Source organism: Sturnus vulgaris, chromosome 24 (assembly GCF_052056855.1).
Source record: "Sturnus vulgaris isolate bStuVul1 chromosome 24, bStuVul1.hap1, whole genome shotgun sequence".
Classification (NCBI taxonomy): Eukaryota; Metazoa; Chordata; class Aves; order Passeriformes; family Sturnidae; genus Sturnus; species Sturnus vulgaris.
In genome coordinates this window covers 6,655,754-6,674,217 of record NC_142266.1, presented here as the reverse complement: position 1 = coordinate 6,674,217, position 18,464 = coordinate 6,655,754, and the positions used below count along the sequence as shown (strand labels likewise).

The 18,464-nt window shown below is 50.8% G+C and overlaps 1 protein-coding gene across 1 annotated transcript in view; it reads right to left on the bottom strand.

Annotated features, from left to right (window-relative positions):
- MAN1C1 (mannosidase alpha class 1C member 1) overlaps positions 1 to 18,464 on the bottom strand; it is a 50,722-nt gene that overhangs the window by 16,200 nt on the left and 16,058 nt on the right. Inside the window, exon 2 of the mRNA XM_088178225.1 lies at positions 16,103 to 16,199. Within this exon, the coding sequence (XP_088034351.1) occupies positions 16,103 to 16,199 (97 nt within the window). The remainder of the gene's footprint in view (positions 1 to 16,102; positions 16,200 to 18,464) is intronic.

The window sequence follows — 18,464 nt, the reverse complement described above, 5'->3', positions numbered from 1 at the left end:
TGAAGCAGCAGCAAAAGCTCAGAGACTCCTCCAGGAGAGCCCTCCCCACCACATCCACGTCAGGAGGGGTGAAAAGGCAGCACAGGGCAAAGCAGGAGCTGCCAGTCTGTGTGTCAGTGTGTCTGTCAGTCTGTGTGTGTGTCTGTCTGTGTGTCTGTCTGTCCCTCTGTGCCAGCACAGGGCACACGGAGCCCCCGAGCCCCAGGCTGGGATTTCTTCCCTCCCTCCTGCCCAGGCCTGGCTCCATCAGAGCAGGGCAGAGCCCCAGGGAGCTGCCAGGGTTTGGGGGGAGCACGAACACAGCCACCCCGAGTGTGGTGACACCTCTGCCACCTCCTGCCTGCTCTGTCACCTCTGCCACCTCCTGCCTGCTCTGTCACCTCTGCCACCTCCTGCCTGCTCTGTCACACGCTGCACATCACGGTGGGAGGGTGCAATCGAAGGGGAGGCAGCTCCAAACCAAATCAAAGCCCTCTCTGTCACTTCTGACTCCTGCTGACACCCTCAGCTCGAAATTGCTGCTTGGAACTTGCTCTGAGGGAGTTTTAAAGCAGGGACCAAGGAACCCTGAGGAGAAACCTTTGTCAGAAACCCTCGTGCAAGAACCCAGAGCTGGGAGCAGCTTTAAGCAGGAGCCCACACCTGAGATGCTGCCTGTCCCCACAAACCAAAGTGTGCCATGAAAACCCCTCCTGATCCTGCCCCAAAGTGCCTGGAGTGGGGACCCCCTTCAGCAGGGACAGCCAGAGCCCCTTTGCTGATCCCAAAAGGGACTCCAGGATCCACAGCAGCTCCTCCCTGCCCTGGCAGAGAAGAGCCACAGAACCCCAGGAGAGCTGAGCTGGATCCCACCAGGATCATCCATTCCCTTCACTGGGAGCAGTGGGGAGAACAGGGAGGAATTCAGGGAGTCTGGGGACATTCCTGGGTGTCACAGCAGCTCTGGGGACAGGGACAGGCTGGTGAGCAGGGCAGGAGCACACAAAGGTTCATCTCTCCCTGAGCTGGAGGGGGGCCTGTGCCACCCTGCATTTGCTCTTTTGTGCAGCAGAAGAATGGAGAGAGGAGTGTGGGCAACAAGGCTGCTCTGTTCCTGCTCCCACCCACCCCAGGAGCTGTGCTGGGAGCACTAATGAACATTAACTTAATTAACAGAGCGCTGGGGAAAGGTGCTGGGTGGAGTGGAGCTGGCAGTGGTGGCACTGAGGGGGTTTTGCCTTGTTTTGTTTCTTATTTTCTTAATTGTTTTGCTGGTGTTTTTCATTTTGTTTGTTTGTTGGGTTGGGGTTTTTTTTTGGGGGGGTGGGGTTGGCTGGTTTTTTTGGAGATGACTCAGGCTCTAGGAAGGAATTCTGCCCCAAATGAAAAGCCTTGGGGTGAGGTGTTTACAGACTGGGGATCTACTTGGGTGTCCAAGTCCAGACTCACCTGTACCTGCCTCTCCCAACACCTGAACAAGTGGCTTAACCCCAGCACTTACCCAGCACACAGAGCTTAGCAAATACCAGACTTTCCAAAGAGGAAATATCTGATTTTCCAAAGAGGAGCAGCTGTGATGGGAGGGATGCAGAGCTCTGCCTTCCCTCACTCCCCTCTTCCCAAAATAACCCATGTGGAGCATCACAGGCCACACAGGAGACTTGAAGGGCTCCCAGCTGCAAATCTGTCCCTTGAGAGCCTCTAAAAAAGCCACCAAAGTGATGCTTCAGCAGCCAAGTGGCCAGGAGTGGGGTCTGAAATAGCTTTTGCTCAGGAAGGAGAGATCCTTCCAAAGGCTCTCCTGAATCCACCACACTCTCCCAAAGGCCCCCAAAACACAGCCTGGGCTCTCTCTGGGGTTTCAGTTTGGGGTGCAAGGGACAAGGAGGAGCTCAGGGTGTGCCTCTGGAAAGGTGAACACTGCCAGGATTCCCAGGCAGGGGATGGGAGCATCCTCAGCACATCTCCACCAGCTGATGGTCAGGGCTTAGCTCAAATAAAATTATCCTTTCACAGGGTTGAAAAGGGGCCTTAAAGATCATCCAATTCCAGCCTTCCACTGGAAAATTCCTTGTGCTGGATGCCCCCCCTGTTTAGAGGCACTGTGGTTGCCATCAAGTCTTCCCCAGGGATGGGTGGAAGGCCAGGCTGATCCCAGAAAACACAAAGAGAGTTTGGGGAATCTCATCCCTAAAGCCCTCAGCCCCAGGGGGCTGCTCCTGCCATTTGGCACAGCAAAGTTACTCAGTGAGCAGAAAGCAAACCCTTCATTTCCAACAAAGCCATTTCCAACTCCTCACGGTAACTCTTTGTGCCAGAGCCTCCAAGGAGCAGCAAGGGCCATTAGGAAGAGATCAGACTTAATCTTGCATACAGCAGGATTGTTTAAATGCTGCAGAACAGGGGGTTTCAAACAGCTCTTTGCTAACTTTAATAACAGAGTTTACAACTGAAAAGCGAGAGCAGAAGGGGGAGGAATTTACATCAGCACAATGTAAACCCAGATCAAAAATGAAAGGTCTTGACTCCCACTGTTCTTATGTCAAATCCTCTTTGTCAAAACAGAAATTAGCGCTGAAATCTTGTTTGGAATAAAAATGAGGATGCAGTTTCCGTGGAACACGAGGAAGTGGCTGAGTGCCAAGGCACAGGGGGCTCTGGGTGTTCACCTTCACCTCGGGGGGAACACGGGACCCCTGCCCCTGCCCCTGCTGCTCTCAAGGCTCCAATTAAAACCAGGGCCCTGTTACAGCACGAGTCTGACAAATGACCATCGGCAAGTGCTGCTTTTCCTGCTCTTTTTGGTCCTTTTTCTCCATGGCAGGGCTTGGAGAGCAGCCTGAACTCCTGACATTTATCCCAAGATGTGTGTGAGAAGCCTGGAGCTGCCTGGGACTGTGTCAGCACAGCTCCTGCCTGGTGGCAAAATGTCCAATTCTGGGAGAAATCCACACACAGACGTTTCACACAGCTCAGGATTAGCTTGGCAACCAAGTAAGCTGTGAAAATCACTGCAGCTCCTGGAAAAATCTGCCCTGCAGCCAAGACTTGCCAGTCCCCGTGCCCAGTGCTGCAGGTCAGGCACAAGGAGGAGGGGCTGGAGCAGCTCCTGGGGTGGGCTCTGGGCTTAGGCCAGAGCTCCCTGCCTGCTCTGGGCTTCAGTTCCTCCTGCCAGCCAAAAAAAACCCCCAAAAAACCAGGAGGAATTTTCCTCCAAGCATGAAAAGAGGGTTTAAAGAAAGAGAAATAAGAATGAATTTATCCACCACATCAGAGCTGGTGTCTCTGCTCTCCCCAAGCACTTTGCATCCCTCTCCCCCCTCTGCAATGGTGCAGGACACTCCTCACCTGTTTATTCCTCAATATTTCCTCTCAGCTCTGTCCTCCAGGGCTGGGCACTGAAGAGAAACTCCAGCCACTCTGCCCCACTGCAAGCACCAAGCCCAGGTGTCAGGGATCCCCAGGACAGGGCTCAGCTGACACAAATTTAACTGAAATTCCACAGGGAACTGGGAAATGCCTTTTCTTTGCAGGAGGAAAGAAAATTTCTCGTTTAAATCCACAATCATCTCATTCCAGTCCCTCAGCTGCCTGTGAGTGGTCCCTACTGCAGATGAAGGCAGGAGCAGCAGAGCTGAGCCCAGCCCTGCCAGTGCCTCGGTTATTGAGCTTTTTGTCCCTGAACCTGATAGCTGAAACACAGAGTAACCACATTCCCTTTATTTACAGCAAACTAAATAAATTACATCTGAGCAACAAGGTAGCAGAAGCAAGAGATGGAGAGGACAAAGAAGTAATCCACGAATTAGAAAAGATCTATTTCTTTTTGTATCAGCACATTCTCTTGCAGAGTTAGGGGGGAAAAAAAAAAGCCAAAAAAAGTCCATTAGCTTCTGAGCAACCTCATTTTTCTTTGCTTTCCAAATAAACCACTGCACCTACACTTCGGGGACCTCATCAAAAACACTTCCTGGCCAAGGTTGTTTTTCCATCTTCCTCACATTAATCTTCCTCACTCTCCTCTCCAGGTGTTGGTCAGAGGGTCAGCCCCGAGCTGTGGCCATGCCCTGGCACAGCCCTGGCCCTGAGCTGGGAACAGCCATCCATGGGGCTCTCAGGGTGACACTCACCCCACATCCCACCAAACCAGCCCCCATCACCCCCAAAACACGAATTTCACCCCCCATGATTTCAGTTTCTGTTCTGGTCTCCCATCTCAGCAGCATTCACAGGATGCAGGGTACCCACATCCTCTGCAGCCCTCAAGCTGCTGGGCCTGCAGGTGGGATCCAGAGGAACTCCTGCACCCCTGGGAACTCCATGGGACACAGGAACATCACTGACCCCACACTGGGGTCACACTGCTCAAACCCTGCTCCTGTGTGTGTGCACTGCAGGGAGGCAAAATCAAACCTCCCCCAGCTCAGGAAAGGCCAAAGGGCTGCTCTGGATGCTCGGGAACAGCACAGCGATCAACCCTGGGGCTGGGCAGGGGCACAGCCCAGCCTGGAAAAGCTCCTGGAAAGCCAAGGCTGAGCCTCCACCCCCAGCAGCGAGGCTGGGATGGGGGAAATCACCCCAACACGTGGCTCAGACGCTGCTCATGTGCTTTGTGCTGTCACAGGAGAGATCCCCCGGGCTCCTGGGGAGCTCTCCTGAGCCCCAGTCCCCCCTGCAGCCCAGAGCAGCCTCAGCATATGGGCACGGGGAAAGCTGGCAGCAGACAGGCAGCTTCAAGTGCTGCCTTTTAGGCTGCTATGATCAAATTTAATAGAGAGTGTGTTCCAGCTGGGGAAGAAATGGCTTTTTTTTGGATTACAAACCACTCATGTTTTTCCAATATCAATTTCCCCTGGAGAATTAAGGCTATCGTTCAAGCTGGAGCAGCAGTGGCAGCTCTGCCCTGTGATGGGTGAGAGACACAAAAGCAGAGCTGGGCTCCTTCAGGGACGTGGCAAAGGAGGCAGAGTCTGGAGGAGAGCAGGCTGGGGGCAACAGGTCAGCAATATTCTTATTATGCACTGGGAAAAATAAGAGCAGAAAGGTGTTCAGCACAAGAATGAATTGGTTGTCACAGCAGCAGCCCCTCAGCTCGGTTATTTCCTTCAGAGGAAAGGCAGAGCACACACACGGTAAGCACCTCTTGCCAGCTGATTCTTAAATATTTCATATTTGGCAGCACTCCCCAGTTTAATCCTCTTTCCTCCAGTTTCTCCAACCATCCCTCAACGTTTACTGAGCCTCCAACACCCAGCTCTGGTTCATCCCTGCACGACTCCAACACCTCCTGGAGCCCAAATCCAACAATTCCTGCTCTGAGTGTGAGGGAGGAGAGCCTGGGGCTGGGAACACAATCCCTGATCCAGCACAGACCCCACAAATCCACCCTGCACGTGCCTCCCATCTGTCTCCGGTGCCACTCAGGCAGAAATTGGAAGTGATAATGGTTCAAAGGCTCCCCTGGGAAGGAGCCTGGCTGCTGGCTCTGGCCAGGGGGGCTCAGAGGCAATTGCTGCTGACAAGGATGGGCCGTTTGACAGGGCAGCAGCAATGCTGGGAGGAGCAGCTCAAGCAGGGTGAGCCACAGGACAACAGCTGGGGCAAAACCACTGCTGGTGCCTCCCTGCTCTGGGTGTTTGAAATTAATTTTGGAGTGGTTAAAGGTAATCTGATTATATTCAATTTAATGCTCCTCCACAGAGCTCCTGGAGGAGCTGCAGCATTTAATGTGAGGGGTCCCAGCAGGCCATTAAAACAAACACACGAGTCCTACCTGCAGCCATTACCCTGCTCTGCCACAGCCACAGGCAGCACTTAATGAGCACAGGCTGCTAATTCACCTCAGAATTCAAAGGGGACACGTTTCATTACAACAATCACAGGAAGGTGCCCTCCCAAAAACACATCTGGGTCCTTAACACCAGCCCAGGTGGGAGAGAATTCAGAGACAAAGCAACCACACCACCCTTGGCCTCCAAATGAATTAAGAGGATTAACTCAGCACTCTTGGAATCCTCATCATCACCCGTGGAAGAACCTAAACACATTTTCTCTGACAATGCAGTGGGTCAGGAGAATGCAAAATGCTCCATTACCACGAGCACAAACACATTAAACTCCATCACTTGGGACCATCTGTCCTGCTCTTCCCTCTCTCTCCCATATCGTTCGAGTCACACCAACAAGACCCCGGCTGAAAGCCTCCAAATGCTCTCTCCAGAATGCTGCTTGACAGGATTAGATATCAAAAATAATCTCAGCAAATTGGGAGAATGGTCAGAAACAAGCGGGATGCAATTCAGTGAGGCCACACGGCAGTGTTCTGCCTGGGGGAAGCACAACGAACCATGAAGCAAAAAAAAAAGGAATAAATGGTGAGGCAGCAATTCTGTGAGAGCCACAGCCAGGCTGCAGCCCTGGAAATGCAGCTCAGACCAAGGATTTCCAGCTCAAACCAAAGATTTCCAGTTCAAACCAAATATTTCCAGCTCAAACCAAAGATTTCCAACTCAAACCAAATCAAACCAAAGATTTCCAACTCAAACCAAAGATTTCCAGTTCAAACCAAATATTTCCAGCTCAAACCAAGGCTGGAATGTTGGGGAAAGGAGCCAAGCCCAGCCCAGGATGAGCAATAAGAAGGGCCCAGAGTCTCCTTGCAGCAGCATTTGGAGTTTGCAGAGGGAAGGGAGGGCTCAGCAGGAGGAATTTGAGCTGCAGTTAAAGCTGGGCTGGTCTGAGGCTGCTCAGCCTTGACAAGGGTTTGGAGATGCTGCACAGAAGGAGAGGCTGAAAGCCCCCAGCACATCCCCAGGGAAAGGAGCTGAACTCTGCAGCACACAGGGCTCAGCAGCCAGGACAAGCTTTAAAGCTTGAAATTTTAAATTGCCTGCCACGACTTTTCAGCCTTGGAAGGGAAGCACTGAAAGACCCCTCGCTGCTACTTTGGTGTTTTGTTGCTCCCTGAGCTGAGTGAGAACCCAAAAATCCCCCTGGAGAGGCAGCAGGGTGATCCCAAGGGAAGGAAGAGCTCCATAAAATCCTTCCTGATGGCTCCATCCCCCTGCAAACCTTCCCCAGAGCTACCTCAGTGACAGAGAACATCACAGCTACAATTTGGGATGTACACACAAAAGTCAGGGAATTAAAAATGCTGGTTCCCACAGCAACCAGGAGGGAGCCTGCCAAGAGAGAAGGAATGTTCCAGCCTAGGCAAAAGGTGTTAATTTTAATGCCTGAAGGCAACTTCCACTTCCAGCTGCCTGGAGGAGAAGTCCATGAAAGCTCTGCACTCCTGCACGGGCAAACCTTGATTGATGCTCGGGCTCTTTGTTGCTGAATTTTCTCTCTGTTGCCGGCAGAGCCCAGCCCAGGCTGGAGCCTGGAAATGGAGATGAACCAGAGCCATCAAGGCACAGTTGGTGTTTTGCCACCCCAGCGCAATCCTGTGCTCAGATGAAAGCACTGTGGGGAGAAACAGGAATAATTTAGGTGTTCTTAAGCCTGGGTTTGTACCTGAGAGCTAAATTCTGTGTATATTGAAATTAGGAGGAAACAACTTCTGCCTTCACAACTTCCCCTTGAAATGCTTTCATTCTCCTGCACTGAACTTTTTCTCCCTTTTTTTTTTTTTTTTTCTCCTTTTGGAGCTGCATATAAAGTGTGTTAGGGTGCAGAAGTGGTGTTGGGAATAAAACATCAGAAGAAGGATGAACAAATTTAGTCAGTCCCAAAAAAAAATAAAAAAAATCCTCCCTGTGTTTCACACTGCTGCCTCAAGCAAAGGCTGAGGGATTTCCTTGAACTTCCAAAAAAATCCTCTCTAGAGACAGAACAATCCTGGGAGGCTAAAGGGAAATACTTTGTGAAAGCAGAAAGGTCTTGGAGTGACAAATGCCTGCCACAAGATTCAGAGCACACAGAGCCAGCCCAGCAGCAGTGACAAATCTGAAAGTTGATGTCCTGTGGGAGGAAGTCAAAGCCACTGATGAAGTGAGACGAGGGACTTCTCTCCCCTAAAAAGGCAGCAGAGATGAAAAAAAAAAAAAGAATCAGAAACAAGCACCTGGAGAAATTAGAGAGGAAGAAATTCTGTAGCAGGACCCATTTGATATATGATCTCCTGGAGGTGAATAGAAAAATGTCAGAATCTAACACTAATCCAGATGAATATCCAATGAGATACATAATGAGGCTGGAAAAGCCTCAGCAGCAGCACAAAATGATGTGATAAAGCAGTTAAACTCTAAATGTGAAATCCAACACGGCAAAGCCAGCCTGGAACCTGCTTAATCTCTTCAGAAGTTTCAGGAGTGGAAACCAAGTGAATTAAAACCAAAGTTAAGTGGGTTTTTGTTGTTTTTTTTTTTTGCTGTACACTTTCCATCTCCTCTGAATAAACAAGGGAAAGCAAAACCACAGAGGGATAAAGGTAAGAAACCCACGAGTCTCAAGGTATTTCCAACATTAAAAGTGTCTTTTTAAAATATTCTTGACCTGTTTTTTTGTGCAGCTCCTGGTTGTGCAGGGGGGGTTGTGTCTGCAAACAGGACAAGGAACAGCCTGGAGGAGGTTCAGGGTGGAGATTGGGGGGATTTCCCCACTGAAGGGGTTCTCAGGCACTGGAACTGCTGCTCAGGGGACAGGGGGAGCTCAGGAATGTGTGCAGGATGTGGCTTATGGTGAACAGGGGTGGTGCTGGCTCAGGGCTTGGAATTAAAGGGTTTTTCTGACCCTCATTCTGTGATTCTGGCAAAAATCTCACCAAGAAAATGACTGCAAGCAGGGCCAGAAGGGCTCTGAGCATTCCCAAAACCTTCAGCCCAAGCAGGGCAGGCAGGAGCCCCAGGGCTGGCACTGAGCCCCCCAGGGAATGCCACTGCTTTGGCTGGGAAGGGACCTCAAAGCCCTTTGCATCCATGTCACTGATCCCATCCCATCAACCCCATCCCATAAACCCCATCCCATCCCATCAACCCCATCCCATCAGCCCCATCCCATCCCATAAACCCCATCCCATCCATGCCACTGATCCCATCCCATCAACCCCATCCCATAAACCCCATCCCATCCCATAAACCCCATCCCATCAACCCCATCCCATCCATGCCACTGATCCCATCCCATCAACCCCATCCCATCCCATCAACCCCATCCCATCCATGCCACTGATCCCATCCCATAAACCCCATCCCATCAACCCCATCCCATCCCATCAACCCCATCCCATCCATGCCACTGATCCCATCCCATAAACCCCATCCCATCCCATCAACCCCATCCCATAAACCCCATCCCATCCCATCAACCCCATCCCATCCATCCATGCCATGCCAGCCAATCCCATCCCAAAATCCCATTCCATGAATCACATCCCATAAATCCCATCCCATCCATCTCACCCCAAGCCATGCCATCCCATAATTCCCATTCCACATACCCCATCCATCCCATTGATCCCATTCCATAAATCCCATCCCATCCATCCCACCCCATGTCATGCTACTCCACCCCATCCCATTGATCCCATCCCATTGATCCCATCCCATCAATCCCACCCATTCCATTCCATCCCATGGATCCCATTCCATCCCATAAATCCCATCAATCCCACCCCACTCATTCCATTCCATGGATCCCATCCCATAAATTCCATCCCATCTCATAAATCCCATCTATCCCACCCCTCCCATCCCATGGATCCCATTCAATCCCATCTATCCCACCCATCCCATTCCATGGATCCCATCCCATCCCATCCCATTTTCCCACCCCATCCCAGGGACACCTCCCCCTGTCCCCTGCCCATTCCCATCCCTGCACGTTTGCCCAGAGCAGCTCCAGCCCAGGGCTGGGTCTGTGAGCACCAAACCCCCCTCCCCTCTCAGCTGGCTGCCTTTTAATCACACGCTCAATATCTCTGCAGATTACACAATTATTTCTGCATAATTAGTGTCCAGAATGAGGCACAGGCAACATCCATAATGGGGTGCTTAAAGAAAATATTAAAAGAAAAGAAGGAAAAAAAAAAAAAATCTTAAAGATGAGCTGACTCTATTTTAAAATATACCCAGAGCCTGGGAAAAAAAAAAAAAAAAAAGGATAAAAAAGAAAATAGCTGCAGCCTGATTGTTCCCCGTGTGCTCTGCTCACGTGTGGCTTCCTCCACATCTCTGCCTGCTCCTCCCTCAGCAGCCACAGAGCCCCCAGAACCCTCCCAGTGCAATTTTCTGCCTTTTCCTTCTCCCACTTGCTGCTCTGATGCTGCTTTTCTGTTTTTCTACTTCTTGTTTTGTTTCCTTCTCCCCCGTTTTGCTGTGCCAAGCACTTCTGACAAATCCCAAGGCACCCTCTCCTACTTCTGGGCCTCATTAAGCTCCAGCCTCAGTCTGGGGTCAGTGGAAAGTTCAGGAAGCTCGTGAGGAAGTTGGGATGATTAATGGGGTTGTGTGGAGATAACGAGTTTGGGGCTCAGGACAGGCCCAGGCCAAGCTTTGCTGAGTCCTCACATCCCCCAGGCTGGGCTCAGAATCCCCAGGCTGGGCTCACATCCCCCAGGCTGGGCTCAGAACCCCCAGGATGGGCTCAGAACCCCCAGGATGGGCTCAGACATCCCCCAGGCTGGGCTCAGAACCCCCAGGCTGGGCTCTCCCATCCCAGGCTGGGCTCTCCCATCCCAGCTTCTCCACCCAATTCTCCTCTCTGACTTTATTCCTCTGCTAAAACAGAAATCTCAGCTGAAGCCCCTCGGCTCCAATGACATTTTTCCATCAGGCACTGCCCAGCCCCAGAGCCAAGGTTTGATGCAAAGCTGTTTGAGGCCACTCTGTGAGACATTGGGGTTTTGGTGTTTTTTTGTTTTTTTAACTTTTTAACTGAGTATTTCAAGCTGAGCCACTGCAATCAGCTTAAACCCCTGTGTGGGGTTTAGGGCCCAGTAGAGCCCTGAGGTTTGAGCAGCAGCACCCAAGGTGAGACAGGAGTGGGGACAGATCTCCTGAAGGATTAATTAACTTGGGAGTGATCTCAACACTCAAAATGAAAAAAAAAAAAAAACACAAACAGGGATTAATGTCAGCTCCAACACACAGCCAGACTCAGTGAGTTTGGGATTTGGAGCACATCCTGATTCCTGCTTCCTGCTGCCAGGAAATAAGTTTGTTGCTGCAGATTTTCCCTGACAGCAAAAGCCAAAGTCAACTCAAAATGCCCTCCTGAAAATTATTCATCAGGGGAACATTCTACATGAAAAAGAAAAAGAAAAGATGATGATGCCAGGGAGCAACAGAGTTCCAGCAGCATCTCCATCACGAGGAATTTTTCTCTTTAAAGAGCCCATGGAGCCAAGCCTGCAGTGTCATGTGCAATAGGCAGCAGGCATAATTCAGCATAGAAATTAAGAGAGCCATTATTATTATAATTTTAATCACATGAAAGGACTCTCCAGGGTTTTGCAATTTTGTGATCACAGGGAAAGAGACCCAGAGCCAGAAGAGAAAAGGTGCAGTAAGTGATTGCACAACATTTCTCTTCTGCTAGCTGGGATCTTGCTGAATTCATGTTTCCATTCAGTGACTTCTCCTCTGTTATAAATTCACAGACCAACTCCTGTTGCTTCTAATTGAGGTGGGGTGTGTTTGCTAAATCCTGCATAAATCCTGCATGAGGGAAGCAGCTCTTGGCAAAGTGTTTGACCACACTGGGTGGCTGGAGGCTCTAACCCAGGGACGTGGAGATTTTGGGCTGCAGCCCCTGAGCAGCTCCTGCTCAAAGCTGCTGTCACAGGGGGTGTTAAATCCAGAGGGCATTCCTGGAATTTCCAGTGGCCATTCCTGGAATTTCCAGTGGCCATTCCAGATGTGAGCCTGGCAGGTCACAGTGCCTCAGGGCAATGACAAACTCTGGTGGGATTTACCAGGCAGAACAAACCTGAACGTTCTGGAGCTCAGGACAAAAAGTTTGGTCCTTTCCAGAGGCCTCTCTGGATTTATTCCTGTGCTCACTGCTTTTCTTCCCCAGCCATTTCATCCCTATTTTTTTTTTTTTTTTAATCCTGGAGAGCCAAACCAGCCCCATTTCCAGGCAGCTGAGGCCAGTAACCTCCTGTCTTCAAATCAAAGAGCTCAGGCCAAAGTCTGAGCCCAGCACACAAACACAACCCAGGCAGCCACGGATTTCTCCAGGAATTTCTCCACCCTGTCACCAGACGAGCAAACACGGAGCAAGACGAGGTGTGAACACCTCGTGTCCTTTCAATCCAGCTGCTGGCACAGCTGGCTGGCAGTGTCCTGCCTGGGACACTTGGCACTTGGATTCCCAGCAGCAGAAATTCAGCATATGCTAAGAGGAGCAATGGCTGCAATTCATGACATCGAGTGGGGGAAAGAGGAAGAAAAGGGGAGAAACCTTGGTTGAGGCTTGCAAATTTTTGAAGTCAAATTAATAAACCAACGTGCATTTAGGTGGTGAAAAGCATCTAACAGCACAGCAAGGTTCCATGTTTACCTGCTGTCACCGATTTCAGAGCAAATTGGCTCAGGTTAGAAGTCAAAGAAAGATTCTTCTGCTGCCAGCACTGCACACTTGAAGAGATATCTGAAAATCAGGCTTCTCACCTTATCATTGTTAGAAGGCTGTGCAATCAAAATGTAACTGACAATTCAGCTGATGCACGAGCACAACGAGGTGCCAGCTCACTCTCCCTGAGCTGCAGAAGCTCTGTAAAGCTAACAGGATTTTAAAAACATTTTGTCAGAAAAATAAGTGGCTGTGCCAGAGCTGGGGAGTGGGCAGAATAACAATGCAGTGCTCTGGAGTGACAGGAGCATTTCAGGGGCTGGGGCACACGGAGCTGCTGCCCTCACATCTGCAAACATCACTGGGCTGAATCCTCACAGCACCGAGGGCAGCAGGGCTGAGGGGCTGGGAAGGGTTCAGGTACCTGCAGCAGCACTGGGGCAGAATTTGTCAATTTGTACCTGCAGGTCTCCAGGGCCACCTTCCTCAGGTGTCACTTTGGGGGCTGGTGTGAGCCCTGCCTGGAATCCTGAAACCCCCCCCAGCCTTTGGGACCATCTGGATCCTCGTGATGTGGGGTTTGCTCCAGCAGAGATCATCCCCCCCCTCCTCATGGAGCACTGCCCACTTCCAGGGCACCATTCCCAGGGAAATCATCACACATCTGAAATTCTGAGCTGTGCCTGCCCCACTGCAGGGCACGGGCAGTGCTCAGCCTGGCACTTCTGATCACAAGCAGCACTGATGAATAATTAATGCTGATGAAAGGAGCACAGCTTGTGGGTTTAAGGAAAGGGCTCTCGAGCTGCAGTGATTGTAAATGACAGCAATCACAGGAGTTCTGTGCAAATAAACTCAGGAACGTGGGGGAGGCTTGGTGAGAGCCAAACAGGAGAAACAGGAGCTGGGGAACATCAAGCACCAGCAGGAACATGAGACCAAGTGGAGAGGGGGATGCTGCCTGTGGAGCAGCTGGGAAATACTTGGGAAGTGGCAAAGTTGGATTTCTGGAGAGATTGAAGGGGTTGGGGATCCAAGTTTTCCTACCTGGGCAGGGATGCTCTCCCCTGGCTGCCAGGAGAAGCAGGAGCAGAATTCAGAGTTCATTTTTAGTTCTGCTTGGACCAGAGGGAATATTTGATCCAGGGCAGCTCCCCCCAGGCTGAGGCTGCAAGAGAGCAGCAGCACATCCACAACAGCAACACCCACCCTCCAGGACCCTGACTGCTTCCCAAACATCCCAAAATAACCCCAGAGAGGTTCCTCCCTTCCCACATGGAAGCAGCTGCAGAGCAATCTCAGCTGAGCATGGACATTTCCAATGGAGAGCACCCAGTTTGCCTCCTTTCCATCTGCAGTTTGGAATAAAAGGACACTTTGATGTGACAGGAGGGGGAATGGGCAGGGCCAGGCTGGCCTGTCCTGCTTTCTCTGCAGGCACACAGGGACTCCCTGATGCTGCCCTGCTCTAGCAGGCAGTTAGGAGGAGGAAAAGCTTATTAAAAGGCTGAAATGTAGCACGGAGCTGCTTTTCTGCAATTGTCTGCAAATCCTCTGCTCCAAAGCATTTTCCCTGAGAGTGCTCACAGGCACACTCCAAACAAGCCTAAGTACTGTCAATTGTTTTAGCATGATAAATGCATTTTAAAGCTTTCAATATTTTTGTCTGTTTACTGGCACGATCCTTGAGGAATTTTGACAAGCTTGCCAGAGTGGAAGAGCTGCAAAATGCTTCAGCTTGCTGCTGAACTCCATGCAAATTCTCAAATAAAGAACCTGGCTCTTACTGGAGGAGGCTGAAAGAGCAAAGCAAAGGCCAAACCCACCCAAATCAGTGCTCCTGGCAGAGAGGGGCTGGCCAGGGCCAGGGGCTGCTCACACCCAGCCTGTGACAATCCCAAACCTCCTTCCCTGGGTTCACAGAGCTTCCTTTGCAGCCCAGCCAGCCCCACAGCAAAGGACTTGTCCCTAATACCCCACCCAGTGCCCTCTGGCACTTTGGAGCCACTCCTGTCACTCCAGGCCTTTGGAAATGGTCTCTCCACCTTTCCTGTCCTCCCTGCAGGTCCTGGAAGGTCACAATTAGGTCACCCCAAACCTTCTCTTCTGCAGAGACACCTGATGCCATTTCCACCTTCACACCTGCCCGCACCTCAGCCCCAGGGCTGCGATCCACACAGAGCAGATCCCCCAGGTGCTGGGGCTGACCTGGACACCCAGAGAGTGCAGAACAGGATGGGAGTGTTCTCCAAAGCCTCAGCCCCATCCTCTGCACGGAGGAAATCAGCTCAGGGCTGTCCTGCCCTGATGTGGGTGAGGATCTCCAGATCATCCCTGCACACTCAGCCCTTGCAGAGGAGCCCAGAGCACTGCAGGAATCCCCAGGGATGGGAAGGGAAATCTGCTGAGGAGATTGTGCTGGGCTCCCCATGGCACAGGCAGGGCAATGCTGTGAGTGCAGAGCAGCAAAAACACAATTTATATCCTCAGAAGCCAAATAACCAACAAATACCCCAGAACCACAACAAGAATCCCAGCAGAGTGAGCAGGGGAATAGCACTGAAAGTGGCTCACATAAAAAAAAGTGATCTGCTAAAGAGTAAAATTATACAAGCCAGTTAGCACAGAGCATAAAGAGCTTTTAATATTGATTCACTCAATATTTTATGGAATTCACATCTTGCTCAACAGTAGAGAAACGAGAGAGAAAATGCTCAGTGTGGTCGGGTCCTGAAGCCTACAAGCTCAGACAAATAGCAGCATTGTCAGCTCTGGGCTGCCCTCATGTTTTAATAAAGACACTTTGGATTTGAGCACGGCTGGGGCTGGCTGTGCACACAGAGCTGGGACTGCAGGGATGAGGCTGCCAGCCCTGGGACATGCACAGCACACGGAGCCAGAGCTCTGCTGCTCCCCTGCAGCCAGAGGGACGAAGCAGAGCTGTGACAGACACGTCCCTGCACTGCAGACAGAGGAGCTGCCCTGGCTCTGACCTTCAGCAACCTCGGGAAAAGTGACAGTGCTGGTGTTGGGACTCATCAGCCCAGAATGATTATATACTGGTGCTTTTATTGAAGAGCTCTGGGAATCAGGGGTGCAGACCCAAATCTGACTCTGACATGGATCTGAGATGGACACGTTTTTATACCCTTTTCATTATATAACTATATATCAATTATTAAACCCATATTGTTCTACTGGACTGTATACATTGTTCTATTGTATTATGTACACTGATTAGGCCTCCCCAAATATCCTGATTAGGCCCCCCAAATATCCTGATTAGGCCCCCCAAATATCCTGATTAGGCCTCCCCAAATATCCTGATTAGGCCCCCCAAATATCCTGATTAGGCCCCCCCAAATATCCTGATTAGGCCCCCCCAAATATCCTTCCTCACGATTCTTGTTACGATTACACCATTTCTCACGATTCTTGCTACAATTAAACAATAACCACATTCAATCACCAAACGACCCTGACATTCACCAATCCTTTATCCTTTATGATCACGCAGGGGTGACAAAGCTCAGTGTTTGTCCCCAGCCTGGCAGCGCTGTGTGTGTGCAGCTGCCGTGGTGCCAGCAGCGCTCTCAGCCCCACTCACCGAACATGTTCCCGATGTGGCCGTTCCTGCTCAGGGGGCGCAGCTCGTTCTTCCCCAGCGCGTACTGCCTGTAGTTATCCCAGGCAAACTTCATCATCTGCCGGGGTGGGAAAAGGGAATTAGAACACTCAACAGGAATGAGGATTTCCAAACCTGAGCTCTGGGAATCCATGGCGGTTTCCCACTCACTGTGGGCCGTTAATGATGAAATTTTAATTCCCCCTGAACTGAGGAGTGGGGCTGCATGCACGGGGTGGGTGAAGTTTCCAGCTCATCATTTCTGGTGAAGAACCTGGCACAGCTCACACCAAAACCCCACTTTTCACCTTGGCCCTGCAAACCACGGGGCATTTGTAGAAAGCTGTCTCCATCTCTGAATTTCCAACCTTTTGCAAAGATTATTCATCACAATTTCAGAACGGTTGTTAAAATGAACTAAGAATGAAAGGCCAAAGCTGATCTGTCCCTAAGTACACGGGAAACTGATCTTGGAGCTTTTCATTCCATTAATTGACAGAATACATTCCCACAGACCAAACCCATGACATTTTGTTACCTTCTATCAGAACTCCACAGTGCTTTCCTCACAGAGCTCTGCACACGGGCTGTCTGATTTCTGAGCAAGCCTTTCCAACTCAAACAATTCCTTTTGGGATGTTTGAACCATCCTGCCCGGGCCCAGCACCCTGACCCTCCCCTGAGGGCTGTGGGGCAGAGTTTGTGCAAGTTCCAACACACACACACAGATCCCAGCACAGCTTTTCTGTACTCCTGCTCCTCTGGCTCCAGCTGGGAGGAAAAATTAAACCTACAAATGTCCTTTCTTCATCTGGGAGAGACTGGGACTTGTCAGCTTCCAAGGAGTGCATTAAATAAAGCTGCTTTTCCTAAACCCCCCCAGCCCCAGCATCACACTGACCTGAACATCCTTTGATTCAATCCCTGGGAAAGAAAAAGATAACAAAGGGGAAGAAAGGGCTTCAGAGAATCAACCATGTTCTCCAGCAAAGATAAGAGGAAATGCTTCCCTCAGACCAGACTTTGGAGGGAAAATGACAGTTTAAACCAAATCCTTGCTGCACAGAGCACTCCTGGCTCGTGTCTGCTCTATTTCAGGATCAGAGTCTGCAGGTTCCTTTGGTCTGCACTTCCTCCTGTCATCTCAGCTCTTGCTCTTCCCTCCAGCTGTGTGTTTCACAAACCCAACATCACAAGCCCCTGGCAGTATCCTCCTTAATTAGCAAAAAGCCACATCCCCAGATTCCCCCCTCTCCTTTTTCAACATCAAGCTTCCAAAGTAAAGTTTCCTGGAGCTGTTCGTATGGAGGAGGATAAACATTTGCTGAACTGATTAATAACACTCGGGCTCCAACAGCACCAGGAGATGGAACGCTGGACAAACAAACAAAGCCAATTTGGGGTTTAAAAACTCAGTGTGGGATGAATTAGTCAGTGGAGAGCTCTGCTGAGGAAACCAAAGAATGACCCAGGGAGGGGGAGGAAACCCTCCACAAAATGCACTCCAACATGTCCCAGGCATGTGACTCGGAGTGTTCACTTTATTTTTGCCAAATCTCTGGTTTTTGGTTTTTTTTTTTCCCCAGCGGCAGCAGGTTCTAAACGGGAAGTTCTCACCATGAACATTAGAGGGTGAATCTTCTGCAGCTCTGGGCAGTGCAGAGCAAAGGCTTTTCTGTGTCAGAGCCTGCAGGTGTTCCCAAAGGCAGCATTCCCCCAGTGAGCAGCAGGGCTCTGCACCAAAAGGAAACATCCAGGCACCTCCTGGGCTCCTTCTCCTCCTCAGTCAGGGCTGAGGAAGGAGGACCCGCCCTTCTGGCACAGGGGGAGCCTGGACACAGAGGGAACAGAATCATTTCCACATCCTCTAAAATCCCTAACGCTGTCGTTCTGAGTCAGCCTCGTTTCAAGCTGAGTGTGAAATTTTATTTATTTATCTATGTTATTTCCCTCCCTCAGTTTCTTTAAAACCCCTGCACTGCAGAAGGTGCAGGGTGAGCCCAGCCAGGCTGGGACACCGAGTCTGCAGAGCCCTCCCTGCCAGCGAGGGGATGGAAAACACCCAGGGTTTGCCTTCAGCCCCATCTCCTAGAGGGAAAATCTCCTTTTTCCTGTCTGTTCACACAAGGAGGGACAGCCTGGGGCTCCCCAAAGTGCCTCACTCACCCAGGGCTCCCAACAGGTGCATCCCTCACCTGCCTGCTCAGCCATTCCAGCTGAAGAAGTTCCCCCAAAAAAAAAGATTTGTGTCCCAAACTGTGCCTGTGCTCAGTGCTGAGCTGCTTTCCAGGGAGGCAGGGGATGGCTGCTGGTGGGAGTGCTGCCTCTGGGTGAAGCACACGGT